We start from the raw sequence: 21,532 nt of genomic DNA on the forward strand, positions 1-21,532 counted from the left end.
AAACCGTAGGAAGTGTTGTTTTTTGCAGGTATCTTTTGTGAAGTGGAATAAACCAAATTGACAAATAGAAACATGTTTACCAATAATGTATCGTTTGTTTCCTCCTATCACGTATAGGCAGTTTAGTGTCTGACACGTTTGATAAATTCGGTTGATTTTGTGTGACTGCTATGATGTATGCATTGTAATTTTTCTGTTAGGCGAAATATGGGCGTAATCAAGGCAGGTATAGAGAGAGCAATCAGTAGTGTAAAGCGGCTACTGCATTCCAAAGGACACTTAATTAGGCAATGTTCAGACACACCTTAGTTCGTTAAACGTCAGATTCAATAAATCTTTTTGTGATAAATAGCAGCTGTAGAAATCAAACCAATCAATAATTTCTAATTTATAAACAAATAATCGATACGTTTAACGAAGGAAATTGAATTGTTACCTTCGCAATGGCATAAAAAAAGATAATTGAGAAAAGTTCTTAATGAATAATAAAAGCCTCATCGAGCGAAAACTTTCCATCCCTGTTCACCCCATAAATTGAGAGATAAATGTTACCCTTGTTATTTTTGTACTTTTTATCCTGTATAGTTCCCCCAATCACGACATTGTTTTGTGTCACTATTGGCCAGTGAATAATTCGTTTAGCTGAAAGTGGGGGGATAATTATATAACTGAACGACCATAACTTGTCATTTACATATTGTAATATGGCACGAAGCACGATATGGTTGTACTCGAGTAATTGTGCCTATGAATATTGAAGATTATTCGTGACATTAAATTTATGCAAGCTCTCTTTGCTTATTACAATAAATTATCGGTTGGCTCGTTCCTTCCACGAATTAATTTCCACAAAAACCAAAAATGTTAATCCGCCGCCCCTCAGATCACTGCATTTGCATTATGACTTCACGTATGCGGCTTTAAGGGGTGATGTGTTATAATGCTACACATTAGGTAGTCACGTCTTTGCCATTAGGGTGCGGTTCGAACCCATTTGTTCACGCAAAGACCGATAAAGAGGCGAGACATTTCAGTCCGTAACTAGAAAATAAATCAGCCCGCAATCCAAATACCCGAAGGTAGGAGGAAAAGAAGCCGACGCCACGACCTCTCAAACGACTCAAAAATTCTACTACTTCCGCTCACTTATTCTGCAATTTAAATAAATCAGATTAGACCGAATTCGGTTTTTCTGGGAATTATTATTTATTTTCCTTCCATTTGCCGTATGGAGAAACGTTGATGCAATCATAGCTATTTACATATCAAGATATCTCACAACCTGCAAAGGAGCTGCGTTAATAACTGTGAATGCGCGGCTGAGAATCCAACTATGTACAGAATTTCCCCGTCTAAATAATAATTTTGAGTTACAAAACGACCGAAAATCGTCAAAATTCCTCCAAAACACACCAAAATGCTTCTCCAGATTCCTTAACAAAATTTTGTCTTTTTAATTAATTTGTCAAAAAAGATTAACGGAAAAATATTCCTTCTCATTTCGTAAATCTCGATGCGTTGAACCTCCATAAACTCATACATCTCAAATATCGAATTCTTTGTTAAATTTTAAAAATATCATAAAAAAGTGGATTTATAAACTACTTTAAACTACTTTAAAGAATACAAAATAATTATTATTATTTAAAAATGGGGTAATCAAGGAATTGTAGAAAAACAATATTATTATACCGGGTGCTCAAAAACCGGCGCACCAACTCAATGGAGTGTGATAGAGAATTGCTTACACATAAAGGTAAAAATAGTAAAAAAAAATATTTGTATTAAAGTTACTATTAAATAACGAATTTTAAATAAATGATATGTGGCAACGTTGTCTAAAAGTCGTGATCGCAGTTGAATTTGATCAACAATAAAAATAAATTATTATTGAAACGGATTCCTAGAAAATCATTTTGGCACATGTACGGACTGGGATTTTTTGATAAATTTTAATTTTTTTAAATTAAAAAAACTGCTAAAGTCTGATAATAAATTTAAAAATAATTATTCATCGTTTTGTTAGGTGACAATTACTTGGTGCAAAACATAAAAACATTAAAAAATAATGAAAACTGAAGAAGTTAACAAAATAAGTTTGTAGTTCAAAATTTTTTAAAATATAAATTTAGGAATTTTTTTTCAAGATTTTTTCTGTGAGTACTAGTTTTTGAGATATAGTATAAAAATATACTTTTAGTAGACTCACTCCGTATAACTTTAACAATAATGGTTTCAGGTTTTTCAGTTTGTAATTAATTTTCAAAACTATTCTTACATTTTTAGGAAATTTGCATATGGACAACTGAAATTGTCTTGGAACTTATGTCTTAAAATTATTTTTATGTTATTGTTATTTCTGTGTATAATACTGACGTTTTTTGTATCAACTACATCTGTATAAATTGATAGAAATAAATTATTATTATTATTATTATTATTATTATTATTATTATTATTATTATTATTATTATTATTATTATTATAAAAAAATAGTATTATTGGTTGCAGATTAACACATAAATGAATTCCTGTTTTCATATATAAAATATCAAAATGGAATTCAGTTAAAATACCTGTTTTATTAATCTTTAAACGTTTATTAATGATTACACATCGTATACATAGCTGTTTTTACTTAAATTCTAGCATTAAAAAATTAAAAATATTAATTAAAAAAATATTTTTTTTGTTGGTAGCATTTTAAGCCTTTTTTTAATATATGAATCTTAGATTATAAACACTATTATTTTCAAGTACGTTTTCGATAGCAACGTGTTTTTACTATTTTAAAACACGCTTCCTAAGGCTAAGGAAGCAACGTGTTTTAAATTAAAATGTTCTAACAAATTTTTTTTAATAATACTTATGTGAAAACGCATATCTTCTTAGGAGTCTAGTTATGAACCTCGCTTACGCTCGTTGCACAATGACAGCCTCCGAACTTTAAGCTTGTGTTTTTGCACTCGTATTATCAATAACTATTATCTAATTTAACAAAAATGTGCTTTTTCGAAAATAACAGCACAGGTGCCTATAAAATTTAAATATAAAAAAAGTTGTTTGCTAATAAAATAAACGGCCAGAGTCATCCCTCTTTCCGATTCCTCTCAGATGTCAAACTCCATAAGTTATTTTTTGTAAGTGTACTCACATTTTAAATCAAATAAAACATTATATAAAAAAGCAGTATTCTATAGCTTGAAACCTTAATAACCCAAATAATTTTTTTGATGGCAAAAAGTTTTTCGAAAAGATGTATTTCCGTGGTTCCGGTGAAAAAGGGGATAAGTGTAAATTTACATTTTTCGGGAGCTTTGCTTTAAGTACAAGCTGCTGCTGTAAATGGGTATGCTATCATAGAAATGGTATTTATTTTCTGTTAAATACCGGGTGCTCAAAAATCGGCGCACCAACTCAATGGAGTGTGGTAAAGAATTGCTTACATATAATGGTAAAAATAGTAAAAAAATTCTTTGTATTAAAGATATTGATAAATAACAGATTTTAGATAAATGATATGTGGCAACGTTGTCTAACAGTCATGATCGCAATAGAATTTGAGCAACAATGAAAATAAATTATTTTTGAAACGGTTTCCTAGGAAATAATTCACAGTGTTGGCACATCTACACATTGTGATTTTTTTTGATGAATTTTATTTTTTTTAATTAAAAAATCTGCTAAAGTCTGATAGGAAATTTAAAAATAATTATTCATTGTTGTGTTAGAGAACGATTACTTAGTGTGAAACATAAAACCATTAAAAAATAATGAAAACTGAAGAAGTTTACAAAATAAGTTTGTAGCTCCATATTTTTTTAAATATGACTTTACGATTTTTTTCAAGATTTTTTCCGTGATCTACACCTGCTTCTCAACCATGTACCACTGAGTTGGTGCGCCAGTTTTTGAGCACCCTGTATAAAACTTAGTTCTCATTTAGTATAAAATGTACCACATTTTCATCTACCAATAGTCTAATAAATAAAAGAAATTGTCCCATTTCCACAATTCAAAAATGAACTTATTCTCTTTTTTCCTAAAACCACGGAATTATAATACGAAACAATTTTACATTTTCAGTGTAATTCTGAAACTTCAAAATCATACGCAACGTTGTCGGTCAGTTTAATTGCATACACAAGGTGTATTCCAACAATGAAACATTGGAGAGCTCTGAAGTAATTGCCTCCAATCGTCACGTATAAACTAACAAGTTCTTGAATCCTGACAATCCCAGACCGCTTCTTTCAGGCCCCCGATAACAACTCCATTGCGTCACCAAGTCAATCCTAATGGAAACCATAAAGTAGATTTAATTTGGTCTTCGACACAACCACTTTCAGAGGCGTTCGTCTTATCACATTTACCTCAAAACCCATCACCGGTACGGTACCAAAAAAACCCAACCGCCCCCTTATTTTCACTTAACCATGCAAATGAACCAGAGCATCATATATTATCGTGCCACGACACGTTGCCCAGACAATATTTTACGAATTTGCATGGGCAAGTGTTATTTCACGCCCGAATTTCGCGCCTGCCCCAGGCCCATCTGACGAAGATGTATGACCCCCTCGAATGATTTATTTTTAATCACCGGAAACGCATCCTGGAATTATCGCTGGACTAATAAATCACGTGCGAATCTACGGCCTAATTGGAGTCATCGAAGGAAATTAATACCCCGGGTTGAGTGTTATCTCTCCGGCGTGTAAAAGGGCGTCAAATGGATGCCCTAAATTGAGCTTTAAGCACCGACGAGACAAAAAATCTCGGCTGATTGGACCGATCGAGATAACAAGTGGTTGAGAGTACCAACTTTGTCACGCTGACAGCAGGTGAAATATAAAATTAAAATTCAACAGAATTCACCTAATTAATTTGAAAAATTTGTCGGTAATTAACACTCCATTATTTCATTAACATTAGTCCTTTATATATCGCTTAATACACATCTTTTTTCCATTAAAACGTCGTAAGGCATATTATCTTGATACAACGTTAAAAATTTATTCTAGTCGGCATAATAATGAGGGAGAAGCGACTTGCGCCCCACACCCAAGGTCCGAGCAATAATTTATGAACAACCGAAAGCAAGACGGCAAAAAGTGTTGTCGTTCCTTCGATTTATCGGAGATTTCCGCGAAACCTCTCATTACACCGATACGATCTGATTTTATCTGTTATAGATTTTGTGTAGATCCGCCCCTGGATCGATTTGTTTGACAAAACACCTTGCACCTTGTTAGGTGTTGTATTTTAAAAATTGTGAATTCGGGTACAGCTCCGAGGGCGATTTTTATCATAAACATCCCATAAATTTCGGTCGTTTGCACCCTTTAATTTAATCTTCCTGTCTTCACAAGTGCACGGTGTGTAATTAAAAAATTGAGCGATTAAGGAAAATACGTCCAGTCATAAAAAATAATTAAAATTCCGGTTGTCGCCGCGAGAAAAATTGCAAAAATTGTGATTAAACTCTGCTTCAGAAACGTGATTAATGTATCAGTCTCAATTAGCATACAGTGTGCTCATTAAAACATAATAAAACGGTTAAATGGCCATCTTCCAGGTGCAAATCCCAATTGCTTTCGTTTTCGGTGACGAATAAATTACCGTTTAAATGTTAATACACACGGAGTGTAGTAAAAGTTGTATTACGCCCTTTTAATTATTATTTTGACCCAGTTGCATGAAAAATCGGTCAGTCATTGATGCAGATGGAGCGTCTGCGGTAAATGCATTTACGACGTCTCGGCTGTCACTCAAACACTTACCACTAATTACGCTTACAATGTAAATAAATGAGGAATGGCTTGAAAAAGCCCAACGATTAATCTGGGAGTCGTAAACCATCGTTCATGACTAAAACGGAGAATCTGGGCGAGTTTACCGAGGCAAAAATTTGCAAAGCACTTCGAACCGGGACCAACAAAGAGGAATTATGTTGAAGTATTTATCAGTGTCCAAACAACCAGCAGCTTGGAATTCAAGTGCCGGTTAGTAGATACACACGTTATGCAGCTGAATTTTTATAATTTGTCATCGGTATCGGTGGTCTTTTCTATCTACCGCATAAAGAAGGATCGTAATTATGCCACTGGCGAATTTATGGAGGGCATTAGACGATTCAGAAAACGAATTACTGAAACTGCCACAGGGAACGTCTTAGAAAGTCTTCATTTATTTACATACATAAAATGCGTTATTGGACAGATGCGTAATATTATATTATTACACCCAAATCGTAAAAATATTATTACTTTATTATGATTTCTTACATCTGCTAGCTCATTGTCTCGTCCAGACCGAACTTTCAAAATCTCAACTTGCGATATTTAGGTCATTAAGGACCGATTTTAGAATAAAGCACGCATAATAGCATAAATATTTAATCGTAACGTAAAATCGATATTTATGGAATAGAAAATTTACCCCTAATTTCCATTTTACATCAAATGTATGGCAGCACCTATTTACTTTATTATTTATCATTCAATCGAATACAATCATGTAGTTTACAGAACTGATAGCTGCTGAAATATTCAACATTTAGATTGAAAAAATAGATTTGACAAAGTGCCATTTAAGATTACCACACACCAGACGTAATTAAAACAGACCAAGCAGAAAAATAGAGTAATAGAATTAATTCATTTACAAACAACAGACCCAAAAAATATGGTAATCTTCGGCCGTTTTTCATCTCGGATAGTTAACGCCTTTTTCGGTTATTTACCATTTTTATTGCTCCGTATTGTGGTGTATTTTATAGTTGTTTGACATACAACTAACACAATTGAATGTTCCACCGTTTTATTATATTTAGTGCTTCCAAGGCAAAATAAATATGTTAATAGTGCGTTTATCAAAGGCGAAAACACGAAATATTGTTCTGATATGAAAAAATATAAATGAAAGTCTTTAGCACCAAATTATGAAATCGTCAAATCTGCAAGCGGAAGTATTAAAAATTTAAACCGTCTTGAGAGTGATTCAAATCAGTTCGGTATTTGGGCAAACTTCCTTGGTTTTTTGTGGCAGGTGCTCGTTTCGTGGTTGAGAGAGCTTCCTGCACGAAATGATGTGTTATGTTGCGTTTTCCAGTGGTTGATATTTCTCACAATAAAGTGAATTTTGTTGGTTCGGGCGCGCTTGCAGAATGTGTGTGGCTTATTGCTCGCGGCTGCGATGGATGAGGATATTAATATACACTTTCCAGTTTTTATCTCGCCGAGATTCCTGGTTCGAATTTGAATATTTAGTGTTGGGAGGCAATTATGAAAAAAGTCTTGGTCTTTGAGTAAATCAAGTTTATGCGCGGTATATTTGTGGAATCCAAACTCATACGTTCCATGGAAGGATGCCATCAATAAGAAAGGAATTTTAACTAAAATTAATACCACCGTCTTGAGGCATTTAACTAGTGGTCGCCGAAACAAATATTAATCGACTTGATAAGCAGACTAATGGGCCGAGGCATGCACCCGCCATGTTAGATCGGCAAGCATTCTAGTCGCAAACCACACAAGTATAAGAAATTTTTTAGGGATTACTCGGGAATTCGGGGCCGGCGATGTTTTATTTGGTGTCGTGAGCCCACATAATATTAAAATTCTACTTTTCACATCGATTACGATTTGGCCCGATGATTCCTCTGAAGGATCTCGGCATCTTTGAGGACCGGTCATCAGACCTATTGTGATGCTAAATTAGATATGTACTTACAAAGTGGAAGTCGAGCTTACCGTTGGGCTTTCAACTGTGACTGTCAACGACCGAATTTAAAAATTACACGGGCTAAACGTGCAGCACTGTAATTTTGATAATGATATGCATGCTAAGCAAAGTAGGCTGAGAACGGGACAATACACATATGTATAAACCACTAGATTTTTCGGACAATGCTTTACTTAATTAGCTCCTCTCCTATGTAATTTTACCATTTTCGAGACGTCGCTCAACCCTCTAGTAACAATCGGAGAAGAATACGGAAATAAACCCAAAACCGATTTATTTCTCACTGCTAAGCGAGTAAATAAATAAAAACCTTCTACAACTTCATTTCCGAAAACTCAGAATAGAGTGCATATATTTAAAGTAAACGTAAAAAAATGAGGGAAAATAGGAATAAAAAAATAAATAAAATAAAATAATAAAAATTTTATTAGTTTCATAAAAAATATCGGACTTTCTACATCTTTAACTTTCTTTTTCTCTTCCAAAATCCATTCTTTCACTGAACTCAAACCAATTCAAGTTACAAATCTGCTTTGTTTGAGAGATATGTAAGAAGATTTTTCGTATTTAATTCTATATAATACCAGATGATACACGTACAAAAATCCTATGCTTCCTATACAGTGAAGAAAGGCGTACAAACAATAACAACTAAATATTTGAACTTTTTTATATTTTTTAAAAAACTACCAACACAATAAAGTAAAACCAAAAGTTCTTTTCAATAAAATTAGTTAAACTAAGATAAAGAAAAATGATTTGCTAAGAAGAGAGGCAGTTTTAATAAACAGTAACATCGCCTTTGCAGTAATAACAGCCTTACTTTTTTACATATGTTCTTTACAGGATGTCTGCATTCATTTGCTGTGAAATTTTGTCATAATTAATTTTTTTTTCAATTTCCAACAGTTCTTTACAAATTCGATGTTCTATGGTTAGTGTTACTAAAAGCAAACTATTTTTTGTAATTATTACAAAATCACAGAAAGCAGTGTTTTATTGAAAAATGTGCCTAAAAGATTTTCAAAAATAAATTATGTGCGGAAGAAATTAAACAAACTACAGCAGTTTCTTAGGGTAATTTGGGTGTAATTCACTAGTGTAAGTCGTTCCTGGTGAACCATTTTGCTAGAGAGTAGACACTAAGAAACTGCACAGCTTTTAAACTTTTTTTTGACGATTCCTGTCAACCAATCGTAATTAATTAATTTTTTGGTATTATTTTTTTTGCTTTTAAGATATTTTGATAGAAAAACTTTCCTGCATCTAGTTACAGTTATCAGACAATTATCACCACTTATGTTACTAATAAAATTACTGTTGAAAATTTTTCAGATTTGTGGAGTTTTTAAATTTTTTTGAAATAGTTTTATGGTTTCCACCTCGCAGAGAGGTTTCTATTAAAGTCTTCCTCGTGTTTGAAAAGATAGACCTGCCATTTCCAAAACCCTTTATTTTCAAAATTTTTGTAAAGTATCTGGTACTACACACATTCTTATGTATTATTTACTTAGTCTAACCAAATCATGTTTTTTTTTAAGAAATGGGCTGTTCATAATTCTTTTCGACTTTAACTTTTTCAAAAATTTTTTGGTGAAAGAAAGAGAAAACAACAAAAGTTTTTTTGACAAAATGTATTGCATAAGTTGAAAAATAATTTAAAAAAAATTGCTAACAAGAATAACACATTTTTTCTAGAACCAGCTTCACCAACTTTGGTTAAGTTTAATTCACAATGAAAAACAATTGTTACTATGATTGTAACAATCGTTTCTCTGGATTTATTATACTTCTAAATTTAACTTCGTTGGTGAAAAAATTAAATTTTAAAAACTAGAGACATCGTCATTTGCAACAATTACAGCATTAATTTTTTAAGACATGTTCTCCTAAAACGCCTGCATTCATCTGATGTAAAATTCTGTAAATGCTTTTTCAACAAAATTATTATGTTTAATGATAGATACTTGAGTTGTTGGGCTGTTTAGTGACTAGGATAACACCATTTTCTGTGTTTTTTTTAAAGGTAAGACCTTTTCGGAAAATGCAATCGTTTTTTGGTAAAAAATTTCTTTAAGAGGTAACCGTTACATTTACAATGTCAAAATTTTCCAAACCCTTTACTTACAAATATACAGCCCCAAAGCATAAATTTTTTTGAAAATATCAATGTTTTTCTAAATTTTAAACAAATTTAAGCATTGTTGAAGTTTTTTACGTGAACATTTTTTACAACATTCTTTTGTTACGAGTACATTTAGACCATCAGTTTCATAATTTTATCTTACAGTGATGTTTTTCTTTTATAGAGCAGTGTTCACCTCCTATCACTTTATTTTAAACAAATGATTTTAAATTGTTAGTTTTTATAATAAATAAATTTTATGATTTTGTGTTTAAAAACTTTGTATTTTCTATATATTTCACTATTTCAAATCATGTACCGAAATTACCTAGACAAAAGTAATAGGTTTTCTTTGATTTTCTCAAATGGAGAAAAAAACAGTTTTTGAAATAAGCTACACTTCACTTACTCTTTTGTTTTTTTGTTTTTTCTTGATAAACTTTTGCCTTTTTTCCAAAATGTTACGTACATAGAACATAAAATTTTTGGAATATGAAACTTTTTTGCACTTCTATAGGCTGAAAAGGTGTGGGCTTGTGTGGGGTAACATTACGTGAGTCCGTGTAAGCGGCGCAATTACCCCCATTGTGCGTGGTTTGCGTGTTTGACACACTTTGCAAAAATCTATTTAAGTATGTAATTGATGGTGGTCTAACGAGGTCAAACAAGCGTCTGAAGAAATTTCCGATTCCAACCACCGTCGCATTTGAAATGAGGATTAAAGTAAAAACTGAACCGAGTCGCACAGCGGGGTGCGATACGTGGATGATGGATTGATATAGCAACAACGAAATTTATTCCAAAATACCACTCAGCTGGACAGAAATTAACCTGACAGCCGGAATATTTAACCAAAGATATCTAAATCTCCACCGATCAGCGTTTATTTTTAAACAATCACAACGATTTGCATCTGCCGCTTGCATTAATAATCGGTGTAAAATTACTAATAATCGGCAAGAACCGACTCAGTACTTAAGAAACAATAAATAACTCTTAAAAGTTACTGTGTTGACTTGAAAACTTAAAGGCATATAATCTCTCCGATATGATAATCGCTCTGTTATTTTCACCTTCTTACAAATTAGCGGGTCGTGATCAAACTCACCTGGGGCCCGGAATCACGTACACCTGCTTGGGGATCCGAGCCTCATATTGTGGCGGAACCTTAGCCCGACCGTGCACTTATAAACTTCCTTTTACACAGTGACGGAGGCTCCTTTTGCCAATCAAAATTGTCATTCGTGCATGTGGGGCTAATTTGACATCCCTGGCCTATTAGCGGCAAATTTATTACGAAAATTGTGGGTTCACCGACAGGTGTAGAAAGAACCTTGATGCATCATGCTGCAGATTCCGCCTAATTAAAAATAAAAGATTTCTCAAGGAGGAAAAAATTCAAATATAAATTTCGTCAAATGCCGGAAAATGCCACAAGCACCTGTATTTTCGCATAATTTCGTGTGTTTTAAGAATAATAATCTTACATCTGTTTCTATTATGTCGGCTTACGGTTATAAATAAGTGCGACGATTTATTTAAGCTAGGACACTAATTTATGAAAGTGTGTCGGTTTGAAAACAAATTGTAAAACTGTAAATTCACGCTTTAATAATTCATTTTTTCAATTACATTCTGGGAGCGTGGGGGAGGCGTTTTGTACGCCACTGTTTCAATTATGACGAATCAAGCAGGTGAAGGGTGGCTTGAAGAAGATTGATGTAGCGCGATGTTGGCCTGTATAACGGTCGTTATTGTCCTACCGCACCGTTTTGTTTAATTAATATCACTCATTATGTAATTAATGCACCTTCCTTTTGCTTCCTTATCGCTGTTTCGGTCACTGCTATTCAGAATTCAGATTCAATCAGAGCAGAAATTTCGAAAACACGCTTCATGTTGATGAGGCATTTATCTAGATTGTGGAAACCCAAAAATAATTTTTGCGACCGATCATTTAGTTTAATCGTGAAGAAGTGATTTGCGGTTGCATGCGGAAAATAGCATCATCTGGGTTTTCCTGAGTTGCCTCTGAACGTAATCGACAGCTTTCTTCCGAAGCATAAAAATGATAAGTCAATCCGTCAGCTATTAGATGATGTACTCGCAGTGGTGCCCAAAGGTTAGGTCGTTTCTCTGGTGACGTACACGCGATATCGTGCGAGGGTTCTTCTCACGGTGGGTTCCGCGATCCGACCTTTCGTGGTTTTATCCCCTGCGTTGGTTTATAATTTTAATATTGATAATTATATACGGGTGCGGTCGAATTTTTCCAAGAGAGTTGCTCCGGGTTGTCAGATTCAGGCCGGTAAAAAGTCATCCGCGTCTTGTTTTTCTGATATAGCTGCGTCCGAGGAATGTAAATCGAAAGAATCTTAGAACAGTAGCGAAGCGGAGGTGACACATCGCTCAACGAAGCAAAAGATCTGATGGAACCTTGTTCCTACCGCTGCTCCCTGCTGGGAACCACACAGAAGCGGACTCTGGTCGTGAATCAGGACTTGGAAATAGCCCGCACCAAGTCGGCTGTGACGAGAAAAATCGGAATCCGGCCCAGGAACCAACGCTAAAGTGCACATCTGAAATGGATTTCTTGGTGCCTTTCGTAGAAGATTCGGTGTATAAATAAAGGGTTTTTTATTTAGGTTGTCGCTTAAATTAACTTTAACTCGTTAACTCCTCTTAACATCTAAATCACGTGGAAGTAAACTGGAGGGTATTTTAACAGCTCCATTGACTCAGGATGGAAATTATAAATTCAATTCCTTTGTTGCGTTTTGTAATTACTCCCAGCTTTCTTCCATTATTGAATTATAAGACGATATCTGGGTACAAAATCTAACTTTCCAACTGGCTTGGAAATGGAACATAATAATCGGTGCCATTGTTAAGGTGGCCATACATGAATATTTACATCTGCCTACCTTACTATAACCCATTGTTCTTTTCACATTCTTGAAAAGCAAATCGCATTGATGGCTACATATCCACAATGCGGAAATTCCGCCATTTTCCCTCCCTCATTTCCATTTTAATTAATTGAAGACGACCCGTTTCTCTAATTGCCCAATTAAAAAATCATCGGGCATCGATAAAAATTTGTTGTTTTCTCGAAATCGCATGAGAAATAATTTAATAATTACAAGTCGACTGTGCAGGTGTAAGTCGAAAATTTGTTAGCTTTGCCTCAATTTATTTACACATGTTCCATCGTTTAGTCCAACATAGAATTGTTAGTGACGCGGAAGTCTCCAGACGTCACGAACATCGTGTTAGACACAAATTGTGCATTTCCTTCTCGAATGCCTCATCAACCCTCACTTTTCCAATCGGAAAAAACGGCCAATTAGGTCCCACTTTAAATGCAATGATCACTCATTAGGCAATCGATACCTCAATTTTCCTATTCATAAATTTCCACCAGGTGCTTTTGCACCTAATAAACCAAACTTATCTATTTAAGAATTTTAAAGACAATAAATTACATTAATACGACACGGTCTACTTCTTAAAGCCATCGTTATTACGAAAGAAATTTACGACAAAAAATACACACTTTTAATTAACGAAATTTTCTGTTTTATTTTCCCGGAGACGCTTAAAGAGTTGAAATAACGATGCCTTGTCAAAAAACGCACTGGAACAGATCTAGGAATACAAAGTAGCAGGTGAAATAAATTCTTATAATCGGCGAAAATAGCAGGTGAGGAGCCCCATCATCGGCAAAAAGAGTTTGGCCTGTGGTTCTATTGTATTATTAGTGATGCTAAACGGTCTGATTATGGATCCTTGTTCTTCGTACCGTATCTATATATCACACCCTATTATAAGACAATAATTTAGACCGTCGTTATCAGATCAAGGAGACCATCCTCGCCAATTATTTGCCAAAATGGGCCTCGGCTATTGATTTCTTTTATTTATTACAATAAAAAAATAAAGACATTATAAAAGATAAAGCCTAATTGAATAAAGGATAATAATAGCAAAGGCCAGACCAGCTGCAAGCTTTCTTTTTCGGATTTCTTACGCATACAAAACCACAAACAAGATATTAATTCTTTGCTTGCACAAGCAAGAACCAAGAAGCTTAGAAATGTTAGCACTATGTGATGTGTGCTAGAAATTTTTTCACAAATAAAATTGTTTTTTAATTAGGCCTAACACTAGTCTCATCTTCACCACCGCTGGCATTTTTTAAGTTATGACAATTTTTGTGTAATTATCTATAATTACATTATAAATTTAGAACCCTAAATGTCAAGATTTTACGAGATATGCAAATTGAGATCACTCTTATATTATTCAATTTATCACTAATAAAGAACTTGACCAAACGCCAAAGCAGTTTCAAATGTGGAATTTGATAGAACATTAAATTTTATTGCATATGTTTTTGATATAATTTGTCCCAACCTACCTAGAAATTCAGGATCAAATTACCCAATCAAATATTTGCATCTTTATGACTATCAATTATCATGTGTTTACCGTTTCGAAATTCAAATTAAGTTTGTTTCTGGCATATAATAAATGGCAAAATGGAAGCACCAAACCCACACAAACATTTTACAGCAAAATGGAATTAGGCCAAGATTTATTTGATCAAACTTTTAGTGCCGAACCTGATTTATTGTCCGCCAGTAGACTGTCATAATAACAATTAAGTTTCCTTTCGAATATAAAATGAAATATCGACGAGCAACCATGTCAGCGAAAAGAACGGTAAACCGGGAGATTGCGCGTGAAATATCTCTAAATCTAATTAAAGTGTGACTCGAGAACAGTATCGAATCGTGATTTATTCATAAATAGGTTTATTTTATTATTGGAATTTTCAACTTGTGCAGTATTCCTCCAAGCAAACATTTTTATCAATGGTCCGCGATTTTTCAAAGCGTTTGATTACGAGAATTTATGAATGAAGTTCTTAGATAGTCGTCGTAAGAATGAGTCTGTAATTTACGGTTCGCTTAACATGATCATGAATAAAAATCGCTAAATTCTAATGACAGTTAATTTCAAATTATTTAAATTCACTTGAGCGTAAACGTGCTTGTTATAATGTTACAGATATTACTCGCTTCCATTCAACAAGAATTGGATGGCATCTCAGCAGTTCCTTCCTGTAAACAAATTTATTCGGTGCACATGTGAAAAAATAGCCAATTTATTTAAATCGATTTCTGATTGAATTATTGTGGTTGGGTACAACCGCGTAATATTCAACAATAAGCTCACAAAAACGCCAACGATTCGTTAAGCTTCTCCACTCGACAAATAAACCAATTTATCGTTTCTTAATCGATTTGCTAATGCGTCCAACCAACTAATTAAGCGCTAATTAGTTATGTAACTGTTTCATTCAATACTAAATGATTGGCTTAACGTGATTACACAAAAATTAGCTGAAACAGTTTTAAATTTAACGCTGAAATTTCCACATCCAGCCACCTAGCGGCGAGTAGCGATGGTAAGAGCTTCAGAAAACCTCCACAAGACTGCAGCTTTTGCCTCAATTTGTGCATGCAACCTTATTACCAACTGTCCTTATTTTTTTAAAGCACAGATCAGTAGTGATCAGAATCAGTTTCTTGTTTAAACTATTCTTACCTCTTTGCGAAATACCAAAATAAAAACTCAATAAGATATCAATCACCAATTTTTTATGTTAATTATTTTAAGTTAGGTCGTAATGATGGTACGAGCTGTATATGAGTGTCTTAATTAAATCATTAAATGCGAGCGGCATACACTATTATACTTTTTCTACGATCCGTCTCGTTATACAGGGTGAGTCACTTGTAAGTTTGCCTGAAATTCTATAAATATGCAACCAATAATACTGATTTTAGCTGACCAGATCGATTATTTAATTAAATCAAGTCAAACTTGTATCCTAATGAATTTCATGGAAGTGGAAAAAAAGGGCAGATATTACTCAAAAAAGAAAGTAAATTTTTATATTGCGTCACTCCGTGAACTAGTTTTTTCAGAAAATAAATAATAGCTTGAGCACAAAACACTGGTTCCATACTTTTCACCTGATGGTATGTGAAAATTAGCAATAGGAAAGTAGGGAATGGAAATGGTGTTAAAAATGACGCGTCGGTTGTAGTTCCACAATTTATTGCGTATAGAAAAATATCAAAAATTGTTATTGACAATTTCGTCCATTTTGTTATAAAGGAATGGCAGCAATTCGTTTGTTTGATTCTTAACTACTTATAACAAATAAATAAACTGTACAATGTTTAGGAAACAAGGTAGTTTCAACGAGAGTATAAATTCAAAATACGTAAATCCAAATAAAATAACACATAAAAGACAGTAAATAAAACCATGCAAACTAAAATAATATTGATGGTCGACAGTACACATGAATGGGACACCACAGCACAGCTTACTATAAATTATTACCATCTAATTAATAAATCTAATAATAAAAACTAGACCAGAAAAAAAAACGCAAGGCCTTTGTTCCCTACGAAGTAGAGCAGTCTTTTAATCGAACGAAATCATCTCACCGCTGGGACTAATCTTAGAAACTTGCATATACTTTGGCGCCTTGTACTTGTCCCGAATGGCGTGTTGTGGATTAGATGGCGCTTTGGCGAACATTTTATACAAGAATCCAATACAAGATTCTAATTTTTTCAAATTATATCCTGTGTATTTTTGCAAGTCGCCAGGCCACGCTTCTTCGCCCAAAGTGTGTCTGCTGAGAGCTATCGCCGACGACGCGACAACTGACGGCAAAAACTGTAAATACGGTTCGACCTCCAGAAGCGCCGATTCGCTTAAATACATCGCGAGATTCTTCACTTTTTCGGTTTGTTTTGTGGAAATGCAAATGGCGTTTAGGAAAGTAAGTGGTGTGGGCACCGACAAATCGAAGCCCAACACCCTCAGAATTAACTGTTCCATTCTAATCATTTGGTGTTTGTCGTAAGTGTCGTCAGTGATGTACACGAATTCGCTGACTTCTGGTGGAAAAATTTCCTCGTATTTACTGAAAGGGCAAATTAAACGAGGATAGCGTTTGGGCGATCGACTTACGAAGCAATAAACATTGCAGCTGTACCCACAAGTTGCAATTTGGCCCTAACTACAGACATGTAACTTAAAAATCGGTCGATGAAATTTACGGCCAAATAAAGGGTTTCCGTTTGCATACCGTACTCTTCAGTAACTTCGACAAGCCAATCGATCAAAACAGCACGCATGTTTTCAGTTACGTCAGGCTGTTTCACGATGTAGCCGGGTTTTGGCCGATGTCGCAGCTGAAAACAATTAGTGGAGATTTGGAGGACCAATCACAGTTTATGCATTATGCTTAGTATCACTATCATATTTATTTCAAAATCATGAACTTTGACAGAGAAAGTGGGTTTCCGTATAAATTTTCAAGTTTAGACCGCAAAAATGGTTTAAATACGGTTTTCTAAGTTAAAATGCTCTATTTTCCTTTTTTGAAAAATAGTATATTACGTAAAGTGTAATCTGATCAAACCGTTTTGCTGTAGGACTTTTTATATTTCGAATTATGATTTTTTTTAATAAAAAATTTAAAATGTTTCTGTAAGCGAAGCCATTTTCCGGAGCGGTTTCGAGTTTTTACGAAAACATAGATAATTTAAAACGCATTCTTATTCTTACAGTGCGCACAAAAGTTATCGCAAGACATGATTTTTTTTATAATCATATTCATTGGAATTCGAATTATTGGAGTAACGTAATATTTTTTAAATAAGTCTCAGTTCTGCTTACACACATCCGACAGACGATTACCAGTTTACGAGAAAAACGAAAAAAATTATCCTTTTTTTCAGGCGCCAATTAGGCGAAACTATTGAAACAGACGTCAAAAGCTCTACAAACTGGCGTGGGTTTCAAAGCGATAACTCCAAAAAAAATCAATTGTGAAACGCTAGTTACGGTGAAATTAAAAGAGTTACGAAAAAAATCCTATTCCATCGTAAATTACGACAAAACTAATAAAATATAGGTTTAGTAAAGTAATCCGGAGAATCGTTTGCTGTAGAGAAAACTGTCAAATTCTTCATAGTTTTCAAGTTAACAACATATAATTTTTACCTAATTTTGCTTCTTTAGCAATTTTCTCGGAAACTATTAGATGAAATAGGTAGAAAAATGACATTATCATTTTAAAAAACGATAGATAACACGGGCGAACATAGTTTTTAGTGTTTACAATATTGTTGTCAGTTTTTACCAATTTAATTTACTGCTATGACGACATAGCAATAATTTTTACTTATTTCAAAAAATTAAATAAAACCACTCGGTTTTTGCGCTTTTACCTCTCGTGAGAGACATGTTAATTACAACATTACTGTTGGTCCATAAAATGTGATCTCCCAGAAGCAATCCATAAAAAAAACACCCATACGATTTTTTTTAAACGCGAGAGGTATCACATCTAATATTTGAAATTTTTAACTCAATAATTCACTATTAAAAATTTATAATAAACTTTTTTTTATTTGTAAATGTGGTAGAAAAGAAAACAGTGGGTACTACAGAAATCAGAATACAGGAAACATAAAAAACATCTTTGGCTTGTGATAGTTAAAAAAGCTTTCCAAAAATAACAAACTTGATGGGGTAAAGTCTAACAGTTCCTAAATTATTGGCCGATAAATGCTCCAGAAATCGAACTAAATCTCAAAAAAAATCAGTTTTCAAACACGGATACGGTGAAACTGAAAGACCAGAAAAAAGTCTTATTCCATCGTAAAGATAAGATTAAGATTTATCAAACAGAATGTTCAGTAATTTTTCATTTTTTATTTACTCAATTACAGCAAAAGTATTCGAAAAATGGAACCACTTTGATACTCCAATGTAATATAATCCGAAGAATAGATTGACGTCGAGAAAACGGCCAAACTTGTAACAGTTTTGAAGTTATCTACAGAAATAATTTCTTTCTATTTTTGCATTTAGTAGCAATTTCTTCAGTCGCAGATAGAAAATAAAAAAAGCTTTTCAACGATCAATCTTAATAAGGTCGTGGAAAACAGTTCCGGAGTTATTGCCCGATAAATGCTCCGGGTATCGAAATCAACCAAAATTTTCGCAAAAATTGATAAATCTGATTTTATAAAACCGGTTCAATTGACGCTTTTGGCACATCTAAAGGCTCTAGAGAAAAGTCCACAAAAGATAGTTTTCAAGTTATAGGTAAAAATCGTAAATTGAAGTGTTCTCATGTTTTTAACATATCACAACGTAGAGTATGGAATATAATATACGAAATTAAAGCCATAATGAAATTTCCCGCCCCGAAAGTATTTCAAAAAAAGTCAAAGTTGTTAATAAAAAGGGCTTCAATCTGTTTTTTTTTTTTTAATTGAGAATAAATGTCAATGGATGTAAAAAAACTTGGAATAATTTTCTCGTCGTTCTTGAAGATACTTTACCTCATGTTCTTTGAGATAAGCAAAAATGCTATCCCTATACTCCTCCATTTCAAAAAAGACATCTCTAGCATTGGTATTTGTGGAAACCGTTTGCTCTTTGAGCTCAATGTTCTCCACATCTGATTTCTCAATGCTCATCGGAATCTCCGATTTTCTCTTAAGTTGAGGCGCAGTAATTTCCTTCAATTTCTCCAAATTCTTTTTCCTTTCAATTTCGGCAAGTTCTGTCTTCGTGATAAACCTGTCCTCGGCCGTCCCTTTATACACATTACTCTTACTGATAAGTTTGAGCCTTTCATCGATTCTCGCTCTGTATTCATCATCCTCATACACAGTAAACGCCTCAAACTGGGCCACCGGAACCACGACATTCTTCTTATTCTCGTTTTTTTGCCCATTTTCCACCCGGTTTCCCAAAACGGTTGGCTTCTTCGTCTGGCAAAAAAGCAAACGTTTTTCCCATCCAAAGTTACCTCCAACTGTTAATTACCTGTTTTCCTTTAAGGGCTGCGTTATTAACTTTATTACTGTCAATCTCGCCCAGAACGCCCCGTTTTTGCTGGGCAGTCGTTCCCGGTTTTCGGCGCAATTCCGGCACCCGGTTTTCCTGGTCCTGGTGAATTCTTATCGATGCCATTCCTCTAACACACGTGCAAGTTTCTAATACCCGAAAAACGAAAAGTTTGCTGAACCGAAGGCCAAACTGAACCCCAACTTAAACACCCAAGCTACCCCTAACCGACAAAACGACTGTTTTTAACGGCCAGATGCAAAGAGCGCAGAGTGCGGGAAACGAACAGCTGAGAGACCGTTGAAATGACAAACGGGACCAATGGGAGCCCAGATTTAAGCAACGTCACACGAGTGGGGATAACATGTTTTGAAGGGTTTAACGGAATTTTGCACTAAATCAAAAATCAATCGACAATACTTGTTCCCAACCAAATGCCCTATTTGCAAGCAAATGTCTTCATTACAAAAATTGCATTATTCAACCGAATTTACTCGTTTCAAATCAAACGTTTCCCCCACCGTTGTCGGCAACCAATCAAAACTAACGTCATTAATAATGTCAATTGTCAAAAACGAAAAACGTGGTTATAAACAAATTCAATAATGTCAGAACAATACAAGTAATAATTGTAGTACTGTGAATAAATAACAAGGTGATTATCCTATGTTTTAGGATTTTGCACCCCGTCAAGTACTTCCGCGACCACTTGGCCCACAAAATCCGACCTGATGGGCGCGAATTTGGGGAATATCGCCCCATCGTGGTCAATTTGGGCTCAATTTCGACAGCCGATGGGTCTGCGATTGCCAAAGTTGGTCGCACGACGGTAGTTTGCGGCATTAAAGCGGTGAGTGTAATTGGAGGCATTCAATTTGCTAAACCAAACCTTAGGAGTTGTGTCAGCCCAAGGCTGAGGCTGCAAACGAGGGGTTTTTGATCCCCAATGTGGAATTACCACCGTTGTGTTCGTCAAAATTTCGGCCAGGACCCCCAACTGAACAAGCCCAAGTAGCGACCCAGTTAGTTGCCGATATTTTAAAAAACTCTGATTGTTTAGACTTAAAAACGTTATGTATATTTCCAGACAAATTAGCTTGGTGTTTATATGCTGATTTAATTTGTTTGGATTTGGATGGGGCGTTGATAGACGCGTGTGTTGTTGCGTTAATGGCAGCGCTTAAGTCAGGTAAAGACAATATTGTTTTTTTGTGAAAAATATAATTGCGCTTCAGTTACTTTGCCAGCGGTTCAGTACGATCCAGCCCTTGACAACAAGCAAGTGAATGTGCAAGAGAGGAAAGCTCTTAGTGTTACCAACACTCCAATAGCAACAACGTTTGCAATGTTTGATGAGTAAGCTTATCATTGTTGTTGTAAACTTTTTAATTTTTTGATTGTAGTAAAATTCTCATAGACCCAACAGTGGATGAGGAGGACTTAAGTACGTCTTTGGTGACAATTGTGGTGAAGGAAGAAGAGTTGTGTTTTGTTCACAAGCCAGGTGGCTGTGTTTTTACGGAAGAGCAACTTTTAAAGTGTGTGGAAGAAAGTACAAAACGTGCAACTGTGATTGAGGAAATTATAGAAACAGCTTTTAAAAGTTTATAATAAAAACATTTTTTTTTATAAATGTATATCCTATATTATTTAAATAAAAATTTTAACAGGTTCCACAGTAGGTTGTGTGATCATTTAACCGAA

At 34.4% G+C, this 21,532-nt stretch overlaps 2 protein-coding genes across 2 annotated transcripts; one reads left to right on the top strand and one right to left on the bottom strand.

Annotated features, from left to right (window-relative positions):
* Positions 1-15,983: 15,983 nt before the first annotated feature.
* CycA (Cyclin A) lies at positions 15,984-20,145 on the bottom strand. Its single transcript, XM_967530.4, has 4 exons — positions 19,808-20,145; positions 19,318-19,752; positions 16,931-17,154; positions 15,984-16,883 (listed from the first exon to the last, which is right to left on the bottom strand). Exons 1-4 carry the CDS (start codon positions 19,952-19,954, stop codon positions 16,376-16,378), a joined length of 1,314 nt encoding a protein of 437 aa, XP_972623.2. The 5' UTR covers positions 19,955-20,145; the 3' UTR covers positions 15,984-16,375.
* Positions 20,146-20,305: 160 nt separating this feature from the next.
* On the top strand, positions 20,306-21,509 carry LOC661417 (exosome complex component RRP43). Its single transcript, XM_967574.4, has 5 exons — positions 20,306-20,450; positions 20,504-20,678; positions 20,723-21,017; positions 21,064-21,184; positions 21,232-21,509. The coding sequence occupies exons 1-5, from the start codon at positions 20,434-20,436 to the stop codon at positions 21,437-21,439; spliced, it is 816 nt and encodes a 271-aa protein (XP_972667.1). The 5' UTR covers positions 20,306-20,433; the 3' UTR covers positions 21,440-21,509.
* The last annotated feature ends 23 nt before the right edge of the window (positions 21,510-21,532 follow it).

This window comes from Tribolium castaneum, chromosome 9 (genome assembly GCF_031307605.1).
Source record: "Tribolium castaneum strain GA2 chromosome 9, icTriCast1.1, whole genome shotgun sequence".
In the NCBI taxonomy this organism is placed as follows: domain Eukaryota; kingdom Metazoa; phylum Arthropoda; class Insecta; order Coleoptera; family Tenebrionidae; genus Tribolium; species Tribolium castaneum.

Bases quoted from the DNA above. Each gene is read 5' to 3' on its own strand.
- LOC661417 (XM_967574.4), top strand. The intron at 21,018-21,063 runs GTAAAGACAATA...ATTGCGCTTCAG, and splicing joins AATGGCAGCGCTTAAGTCAG to TTACTTTGCCAGCGGTTCAG. The intron at 21,185-21,231 runs GTAAGCTTATCA...TTTTGATTGTAG, and splicing joins ACGTTTGCAATGTTTGATGA to TAAAATTCTCATAGACCCAA.
- CycA (XM_967530.4), bottom strand. From the start codon at position 19,954: ATGGCATCGATAAGAATTCACCAGGACCAGGAAAACCGGGTGCCGGAA. The intron at 17,155-19,317 runs GTAAAGTATCTT...AATTGTTTTCAG, and splicing joins CTTATCTCAAAGAACATGAG to CTGCGACATCGGCCAAAACC. The intron at 16,884-16,930 runs GTAAGTCGATCG...TTGCCCTTTCAG, and splicing joins GCTGCAATGTTTATTGCTTC to TAAATACGAGGAAATTTTTC.